The sequence below is a fragment of the Oncorhynchus keta genome, chromosome 22, assembly GCF_023373465.1.
Source record: "Oncorhynchus keta strain PuntledgeMale-10-30-2019 chromosome 22, Oket_V2, whole genome shotgun sequence".
Classification (NCBI taxonomy): domain Eukaryota; kingdom Metazoa; phylum Chordata; class Actinopteri; order Salmoniformes; family Salmonidae; genus Oncorhynchus; species Oncorhynchus keta.
Genome location: NC_068442.1, coordinates 2,978,162 through 2,988,743, shown reverse-complemented (window position 1 = coordinate 2,988,743; position 10,582 = coordinate 2,978,162). Strand labels below are relative to the sequence as shown.

Sequence of the window (10,582 nt, the reverse complement as noted above, 5' to 3'; positions counted from 1 at the left end):
TGGCCACTCTCTGAAAGGGCTATTTCTATGCAATTCTCATATGAAGACCTTTCCTACACGACACGCCCAAAACGTTGATAGATAAATGGGCTCGCGACTAAAATGTTGTGACAACCCTAATAAAATAATGAATTGCATGTCAGCCTTATGTTATCAGGAAACAGCTTTATATGCATTGTGATTAGTGACATTATCATTAAACCCAACACATTCCAATAAAATTGCGAAATGTATACAGTGTGAGTTTGGGACTTTTACCATCAAAGACCATTAGAGACCATAACATTGATGTGCTGTGATGTGCTGTAGGCTAATAGTTTGCTTGTTCACCAGGAATGGTCTAATTGTAACTAATCCAGAACTTTTCATAAGGGAATAAACCACACACAAAGGATTTGTATCCTGGACACTGATTAAGCATGAAAGAAGAACTAACTGATTTAATTTAATGGAAGACTGGCTTGAATTGTGAGGATGACCACGCAATTGATTTTCATTATGAGCCAAATCTATTGGTTTTCTACCCAAAGTTGCAAAGGAAATGTTGTGATCTATCTAATAAACACAAGAGACCAGGAAAACGACTTTATGGTAAATAATGAAAGTTACTTATTTCTCTGAACAGGGGAACGAAAACCTATCCAGATTCACAGGGAATACATTACATGGTATCGAGAAGCCATACTCCAAGCCGCAGCTTCCCACTACTTGTCAAACATAGAGAACTCATACCGTATACTCGTTGTTGGGGTGGGATTGGTGTGGAGGATCCGTGGGTGTCCGTTGGGATTCCTCATGTCTTTCTCATTAGTAGGAAGAAATGTGGTCCAAATAGGGTGTTGGGTACTATATTTACTGAATATTATCTGAATCCTATGAATTAAAATGGCCAATTTGGTTGCAATCAATTAGCTTAAAACTTCAACTTAAATTTCAACAAAATAATATTTCAGGAATGCCAATCCTGTATGTTTCGAACTACGGAAGCAGTTTCAGAACAATCTGAGAGGGCGGGGTGTCAAGGCTTGCTGAAATGACAAGGAATGTGCTCGTCAACTGGAACTTCAATCAACTGCTGCCTAACAAATAAGTGGCTGGAATGGGTCTTGACGTTTTCCCAATTGCTCAAAGTTTTAGGGGGTAACTTGTGTTGCAGTTACACCACTAGGAATCAACTGGTTCAATACAGTTTTTCATGAAAAATCGATGTTGTTTAAAACAAACATTGTGCAACAGTTATTTTGGTGGGGGGACTCAGCACACCCCGGCTCGGGAACATCACTGGCCACTTTCTGTGTAGACTATAACATGACAGGCTTGTAGCATGGTTCTGTGATCTTTGAGAGAGTTTTATGTAAGTCGGAGGCTCTCTTGGAAGTACATAGAACCGAGAGCACAGCTGAGATGACTCAAGACGGGAGATGAGAAGGGGAAGGGAAGCTGAGCAGAACACTTCACATGGGCCTTGAAGCCTTGGGGAGACACTCTATTTTTAAATAGTCCTGTGTATATATTCGATTGACGTACACAGGAAAAAAGCACATACACCGTAAAACACAATATCTAGACCCTAAGGCTGTTTGGCAAAGAGTAGAGACCATTCCATATGCTGCCATACCGAATGCAATCAGTTTATATTTGAGCTGAACCAGTAATAAACATATAAATGGAAAAGATGTACCAGTTGTAAAATGTGTAGACAGTCCCAGAACAATTCAATCCACAATATCAACTCAAATCCTAGAATGCTATCTGTCTCCCTCTCTACAATCGCCAGCCTCACAATACCAAATTTGCCAACACCCGTACTTTCCATTGACTGTTCCCCCCCCCCCCTACACAGAATGTGCATTCTGCCATCTTCTGGAGAAGGACGGTAAAGTCACCCTACCACCCCACTTACACACACTTAAATGAACAATATGATCTCAATGTTGGAGGCAGCGTTGGCGCAATAAAATAGATTGGATCTGATTGGCTATTATCTTATCTGATCCAATCAGAGTTTGGCCGATTTGTCCGTCGGGCAGAGGGCTGGTACCAACAGAGAGGCTTTGACCTCACTATGATGACTCAGCACACATATACACACACACACACACACACACGCACACAGACACGGCGGAGGTCAATTAGGGAGAAATGGAGTAGAGAAAACACTGACCGTCCAGAGAGAAAACACACTCAGGTCGGCACATGCAGAATTACAAAATAAACACAGACAAAACACATCCGACTGGGCGCGCACTGGTTGAATCAACGTTGTTTCCATGAGATGACATTGAACCCGACGTGGAACAGACGTTGAATTGACATCTGTGTCCTCGGTGGGATAGCTTACGCTGACTGTGCATGTTAGCGCACACACAAATGCACACTTGACGGACCAAACATGATAATTCCTCGGATGGACACACTTTACCAGTAGAGACATCTCAGGTTCCATTTGAAAATGACAATTGCATTTTCTTGCTGAATGTCTCTTCCAATCCCGGACAACTAATCAGCTACTTGGAGCTGGCTGATAACCGGTGAAAGGTCTTTCCTCCTTCCTCCTGTCTTTACAGGAGTGTTACAACCATGGTCAAAAAAGACACTGATGTTTATCTATGAGACGACATGACCGCGTGCTTCCTCAGAGTGAATATGCATAACCTCAACCATCCCCTCAGACTCTACCAAATGTACCTCGTTTCAAAATCAAACCCATCACAGCTTCGGTTCCATCTCTATTGCAGTCAAACTAAAGAGGGGGGTGGGGGTAAATTAAGCAGCTCTATTCTGTTTAATAAAATTCCAATTAAGAACACACACAAAGCTTGTCACTACTCGCTTCCTCCTACAAGGCCAGACAATACAGAGCTGTCAGTAGTGAGTTGTGATTGAGGAATCGCCCCCCCACACACGCACTGGCACACATTTTTAACATTGATGAAGATCTGTCAAACCTCCCCTATAAGATTCCCCACTGTTATTGTTCATACTCGCGTCTTTCTCCTCTTCACAATGGGATTTGACTAGAAGACTAGAAGGATTGTTCCCAAGGACAAATAACAGAGCTATGCATATTCATTAGGAGGGATTTATGGAAGGCAGACAAGGCAAGGCAGACGTCTGTGAAGCTGTCTGTTTGAGTGGGATGAGTGTGTTTGAAACTGCATGTCTTTCTCTACGGGGGTCGCATGGAACTTCCTGAAGAGAGAGGACTGAAGCAGCTGAACGAGGAAACACTTTGTCAGACAGTTAAGGAGGAGTCTCTTTCACTTCAAAGTAAACACAGACTAATCTAACCTGTGTGCCTCACAAGAGGCTCTGACATCTTCAAAACCCTCTTGCTCAGACTTGGATGAAGTCAGGTAGCTTTTTTTCCTAAGTTATCCCTCTGATACTGTGCCAGGGTAACTGAAAGCCTATGAAAACAAAGTGTGATGTTGTTTTCATGTCTTTTAATTCAGCGATGTGTTGAAGGGGTTTAAAGGAGGATTATCTACTCTTCAGCATGAAGTAGAAAGCAGGAATTGTTTTTGTCCTTCTGGCTTTTCCCCTTGGCAAGAGTACAGTGCAGTGCCCAACGCCAAGCTTCATGAACTAATACCCAGTGCACCTGGCACATTACCTTGGCTTATCTCTCCCTTCAACACATCCATAATGTAGTGTACTTTACTATACTGTACATGCTGTCTGTACAGGCTGTCTTAACTGTACACCTGTCTCTCTGCATCTAACGGCTTCCCTTTCCCTCACTTATTAGGACTTAATCCTCCTTCTGAACAGAGAGGCTGTCTGAGACTGGGTGCTTCTGATTGTAGCTGAACATAATTATGATACAGTACAGAGGAGACATTTCTTTGGATGGTATTTCACCTCATTTCATGTCATTCAACAGTGCTGACGCTGGTCACGAGGGCTTAGTTTGCGGGAGAGAATTGTCCCACAGACAAAACTCCTCAGCAGGCGGACCGGGCCACGTCTAGCCCTAAGGCTCATATCCACAAAGCATCTCAGAAAAGGTCCTAGGAATCCTGTTAAAACCTGTCTTAAAGACAAGTTTGAGGTACCGCAAAGTATAGATAGGGATGACGCTCAATGGCATTGTTGCAAATGATGGGGGATAAGCAATCGCGATGAGGCTTGTGAAAGCTGTGAAATGTATAGAGCTTCAGAAAACCACAGCGAATGTGACTGTACATCAAATGTTGCAATGGTCAAATTGTGATCGAATTTTCGCATGACACGATCACTTTGCCTCCTCTTAATTCTTGCCTAATATGTTGGCCTTTTTTAAAAAAAAAACAAGTTCTGATATTTTGAATAATGTACTATGCATAGGCTTTTACAGTATAAATCCTCATTTTTGGACGATATAACTGTTATATCAACAAACCTGTCAGTCCCATTCAATAACTCGCTTTTGGCACAGTAGGCATCAAGTTGCTTGCAATTATTGTTGCATAAAAAGTTTGCACGGTCTATCAGTAATCATCAAACACATAGGCCCTAGATGCTGGCAATTGCCCAACTTATGCCCAATGCCCAATTTAGGGGTAGTTTGAAATTATATGATGTAGGTTAATGAAATAATTGAAAGAAAAAGCTGCCTCGTGTGAAATCATTGTCAAAAGCTCAAGATATAGTGGCGTATGTACTGTAGGTCTCCATTATATAGAAATATTAAAATATTCTGTCAACTCCAAAGCATACCACTGACTTGCTGCCTTTTTCTATAATCAACACACCTGCTGGTAACTTTTAACTGGTGAGGACAGCTCAGGAGGTCTCCTAAATATCTGTCTACTAGGTTGGTCTCATATGACTAAAGAGGCTTCATGCATTGCATTTATTTTATACCCATAAGAGTAAGAGTAAAATGTCTCTATTCCTATCACTTATGACCAATTTTCTACTCTGAGACCCTTTTGTGGATACGGACCCCTGATTACATACTCCTTGATGATGAGCAGCCAGCTGTATGCGTGCATGTGTCCTGAATCAGGACTTTCCTAATCGTCCTGTAACAGCTGGACATTAGGCCACAGGATGACGTAAGAGTGTGTAGGTTCCTGTGACGGTAAGAGACCCACCAGGTCAATGACTAACATACACCCCCCCAACCATTTTGTGGGTGAATCAAGTCACTTACAAAGCGATCTACTCATCATAAAGACACAGAGAGCTAAGCACTCAGTCTCACGAGAGCCCTTCTATGCGGTAGAGTCCTTCGTGACAGAGGGGTAAAATCATTGGACACAGCGGTGTGTGTGTGTGTGTTCCTGGCCCTATAAAGAAGTCCCTCGAAATGCATTTTCTCAACCTGTTCATCTCATCAACTGCCTGGCTTCTTTTGACTCATTGCTCACAGCATGTTATGGCTTTGAACTGTGCGATGGTATTAGACTTCTTCACCAGATTCTGCAGCCATGAGTGTTGAGCTCTGATCTGTTCTATGCCACCCGCGTTCAGTGGAGAGGCAGGCTCCAGGCTGCACTCATTACGGTGTGAAGAGCGCAGAGGTCTCCCTTGCTGTTTGAGCGAGTGGTATAATGGTGTGGTTGCTCCAGTCATTGGGTGGAGGGCGCTCGGCCTCAGAGTACCTGACATCTGGGTCACTCGTCTGAGAGCAAATGTTGTGCTTTGAGGTTCACTATCACAGACAGAATAAATACAGATGTGCACACACGCAGGCTCACATGTTGATGAACCAGCAAAGTTTATTGTACATCAAAGTGGATTTAAAGTGTAGTTCTTAGGGTCAACTAGTGTGATTCACCTATGATCGGGACATAAGCTATACTCCAACCATCCACAGCTCAAACTAACTAATTAACAACTCTTCAACTAATTGAAAGAGCCTTTCAAAAAAGACACAGTTTTACCCAGCATAACTCTCTTCACGACCCCGGTGGCCTTTAGGGGAACAGCTTCCTGGTTCACATCCTCTGCCTAAAACAACACACCTCTAAATCTACTGCATCACCGAGGAGAGTCAACACACGCACGCACACACATATACACACTATGCACCGCGGGGGAGGGAGACTGGATACAGAGTGTGTCTGTGTCTCTCTCTCTCTCTGTGTGTGTGTGTGTGTGTGTGTGTGTGTGTGTGTGTGTGTGTGTGTGTGTGTGTGTGTGTGTGTGTGTGTGTGTGTGTGTGTGTGTGTGTGTGTGTGTGTGTGTGTGTGTGTGTGTGTGTGTGTGTGTGTGTGTGTGTGTGTGTGTGTGTGTGTGTGCTGCAAGTGCCCTCTCAGGACCTCGGTGGTGAGGTCCAGCTCCCTAGCCATACCCTCCGTGGTCCAGGATTCATCTCAATCTCTACTTATTTTAATGAGAAGGCCACAAGCGTCGAAGCTTTATAATTAGCCATTGTAACAAGGAAAGAAATATTGATATTGATATCTCTTAAACAAAAAAGACTCGATGAACCAACCGCATCTCACATATAGGTATCTATACAGGTCTACAGAGCTATAAAAAAAAATGCCATTATCTTGGCCTTCCCTACAGTACTACAATCTAAATAAAGCCACAAAGAAGTTTGTTCTAGCTGCTCCACTAAAAGTCAGTTGTGCGCATTAGTCAAAGGATACAGGAAGTAGGAAATACGGCCAGGAGCTAGAGTAAACAGTTACACCATGCTTACTCCGCACGACTGACCACCGCAACCGAGCATGTCAGGTACAGAAAACACCCCCTAAATGGCGAACTTTAGTCTGGTAGAAGCAGACTGCAAGGAACTGACAGACAACACAGTTACGCTGTCTAGATAAGCAACCAGGGTCTGAATAGACACCAGAAAGACAATCCAAGTGTCCATCCGCAAAGTGCGTGACCAAGGAAACCCCAGTGTCTTACAACACACAGAGGTGAAGACTATCTGATACTGTGTGTCTCTCGGCAAACTAATTGAATGAGATTGTTTCTCCTTTGTTTCTCCTCAAACATAGCGGGCGACATTGAGTTTGCTGTTGGGGTGGGAAAATCCAACTGAAAATCCTATTGCTTATCGGCAATCATCTTTTGTTTGGACTCAAGTCTCGCTTCCTCCCCCAAAAAATAAAATCAGCTGACACGAAGTGTAGGTGATAAATCTATATTTCCTCTTGTCACAGCACAATCTATTTCTGTCATCTTTGTGCTCTGGGTCTAATCAGAATGGCCTTCACTCCCTCTCTCTCTCTCTCTCTCTCTCTCTCTCTCTCTCTCTCTCTCTCTCTCTCTCTCTCTCTCTCTCTCTCTCTCTCTCTCCTTCAGTCTCTCTCTTCTTCCTTTAGTCTCTCTCTTCCTCCTACCATACCTCCCTCTTCTCTCTCCCTCCACTCTCTACCTCCTTCCAAACCTATCTCTCTCTCTCCCTCTCTCCCTCCCTCACTCCAGGCTAAGCTATCAATGAGACGAGTGACCAGCTACATCTCCAGTAGAATCAATCACAGCCAGGTGAAAAGGCCTGATTGTGCCTTGGGTTTCACTTTGTTTTAGTGAATGGCACCTCTCCAGAATACCATTACTGTGTCAGCAACACTCTAAACTATAGGCCCTTTCCACTTGAAAAGTCTAACGGAGTACCTACCGATCTCTTCCCACTGACAACAACACTGAAACAGTGAGCTAAACTTCTTGCCATTACACATGTTATAACAATTACAATGAAAATATGTTACAAGTATACACAGAAGAAATGTCAAACTGTGCAGTAGTGGTGGTAGCCGTTTGTCCTTGGCTTAGGACATCAACGGAGGCGCACTATAGGCCCACAAAGTGTGTTAAATCTCACCGAGTTTTCAACTCCTTATCTACACACAGAGAAGGATCCTTTGTAAAGGCAGGAGTGACTCGGCCTGCTCATCTTGCTTAAATGATTCCTCTTCAATTATTCATCCTGCTAACTGACGTCATCCTCTGTGTGAGGCCAGAGTGAAGACTTTCAGCTGCACCGTCGAAATCAACCAGCTGACTCACAGCACGCTGCAGAACCCACAGTGTCACTGCTCACAACTAAATAACTAATTGGTAGTTACAGTCTTGTCCTATCGCTGCAACTCCCGTACCGACACCGGACAGGCGAAGGTCGAGAGCCATGCGTCCTCCGAAACACGACCCTTTTACATAGAATTAGGCATAATGATTATGGATCTAGATTGCAGTGAAAAATCTTTCTCCAACTCAGGTAGGGGGGGGGACCATTTTGAAGTCCATTTTGGAACAAAGGGTTGTCTGACATGGGCAAGCCAAAGAAATGTTAGTGTGTTAAATATAATAGTTCTGATGATCAATACTGACTGAATCCCTTCAGTCACAAGGAGTAAATGATGTGCTCTGGAAAAGCCCAAGTATGCCACTCAGGTAAAATGACAGCCGATGTAATCATCGGTAGAGTTAGAATGTTGCAGTGGCTTACCTCTGGTACCAGGCCATGCACCTCCTGGTCCTGTAGTTCGTCCAGTGCATCCTTTGGACCTTGTTCAGGTAGCTGGGACAGGCAGACTCCAGAAGCTCCCGAGTCACTCTGTACACATTATCATAACAATCAAACAAAAACAGTAAAGAGAAATAGCCTAATTGTGTACGTCGGGATATAGTGTTATAGATGCCATCTCATGTGTCCATCTCAAACACAGTAGGCGTTACCTATCTTGACATTATGTAATTGTACCACATCAAAAGCAATACTTGGTGTTGGGTTTAATATGATACAATTTCTCACCTTGTAATATCCAATAACCTGTTTGGCTACGTTGTTGATGTTCAGCATGTATTGGTGCAACTTCCGCCGGTATCTCAGAGCAGTCAGCTGCGCCTCGCTTTGGAGGGATGACACCTGGGCCAGTAGGGACTGCTCTCTCCTGACCCACCTGAGCCGCTGCATCCGGGCTTCATGCTCCAAGGTAACGCTCCGTTCCTGGAGCGCATCGTTCAGCATGCGAAGCGCGTCTAAACAGCAATGGTCTCCCTGGGCGATGTCTGTCTGCAAGAGAAGTCTGCATCCTTTCTTACAGACACCCACATCTCTGTGGTCAAAGTTGGAGTCGTCGTTTTCCATACACAAACCATTATCCATCTTGCTTGGTTTCAAAACCTCTCCGCTACTTTCTCCGTCCTCCTTGCACAAATTGGTCAGTTGGCGCCGCAGATAAAGATGTATCTTCCTCGCTGGTCCAGAGTCCGGTTGATCCGTTTCATATACAGCCTCTCTGCAGTGCCAATATAAAAAAGTTAGTAGAAGTTTGGCCAGGTGTAGAGTGAACTGATGGATTTGCAGACGGTTGCTATACAGACCGGTGCGTAAACTCAAAATCCCAACGTAAAACAGCCTAGGCAATAGGAACGTTGCGCTTCAGGTGAAAATGCGATGTCAACGTTTGCCGCGCCTACGTCCCATCGATGTCGACGTCCCTTACTAACTGTAAATGAACTAGATAACGTTTTACCCCCCACTTGTTGCTGGAGTTGTAGACCAACTAGTCTACTCACCCTTGTCTATTCCCAATATGATGAGAGAGAAAGAAAATATGCGCCATGGGTAAGTTCCCTAACCATAATAGTAACAAAAACATTGGTGGTATGCTAATATTACTGAATACATTTTAAATCGAGGACATCACAGTCATTTCCATTGTTTTCAACAGAACCACCAGAGGTCACTCAAGCCTTCAGATAACACGATACAACGACGTCATTGATTTTCAGACTTTTGGATTTCCGCAACTCAACAACGCCAGTTGCCTCCATTTTCACATCATACATTTTTTATTTATTTCAAAATAAGAATAAATTATGTATTCAAATGTATTTTCCATGCTCTACGAAATAGGCTGCAATGTAGCTATGATGACTAAACATCACAAAAAGTGGTATTTTGGGAACTCCTTCTATACAGCTAAACTAAAAAACTAAAATATGATATCTTTGTAGAGATCACTACGTGAGCCTGATCCCCTGGCCTACAGCCCAGTGTCCATCCCCAATCTAACTGTCTAACCGAGCATGACAGAGTACAGGCATCTCTCAGAGAGAAAGCATCACGTTTCAGGGCTCTGTGTCTGGTATGGAGTACCCAAAAACAAAGTGACATCACTCGGGCTGTGTGTTGTATGACATGTCAGAGAGAGAGAGCGGGAGGCTGGCAGGTGTAGATTTACAAAGCCCAAGGATGTTTGCACCTATCTGGAAGAAACACATACAGTATACTAGTCTAGGCCATATGTCTCTGACATACTAATAGTGTTTACTGCTGACAACAGTCTTGGTGAACCAGCCTCCAGTAGTACTCTGTCTAGTGTCACATCACACTTCATAAACAGTATGTTGATTCCAGACCAAGCTGTTCTGTGAGGAAAGAGTGAATAGTCCTCCTCATCATTAATAATACTTTTAAAAAGTCATTAACAAATCTTCCTTGTCAATAAATTAAACCAAGACAGATACATTTTCTAGTGAGACAATCAAGGTTTGTTTTTACATCACAGTTGAAGTAACTACCCACTGGGCACCGATGTCAATTAAATGTCTATCCCACATTGGTTCAACCAGTGTCTTCCCAGTGGGTACACTTTTTGGACTCTGGTTCTTTCAGACGGAATTTACA

The 10,582-nt window shown here is 43.5% G+C and overlaps 1 protein-coding gene across 1 annotated transcript; it reads right to left on the bottom strand.

Annotated features, from left to right (window-relative positions):
• Window positions 1-5,346: 5,346 nt before the first annotated feature.
• On the bottom strand, window positions 5,347-9,706 carry LOC127910558 (uncharacterized). Its single transcript, XM_052474606.1, has 5 exons — window positions 8,702-9,706; window positions 8,396-8,503; window positions 8,046-8,096; window positions 7,889-7,962; window positions 5,347-5,611 (listed from the first exon to the last, which is right to left on the bottom strand). The coding sequence occupies exons 1-5, from the start codon at window positions 9,053-9,055 to the stop codon at window positions 5,347-5,349; spliced, it is 852 nt and encodes a 283-aa protein (XP_052330566.1). The 5' UTR covers window positions 9,056-9,706.
• Window positions 9,707-10,582: the final 876 nt, after the last annotated feature.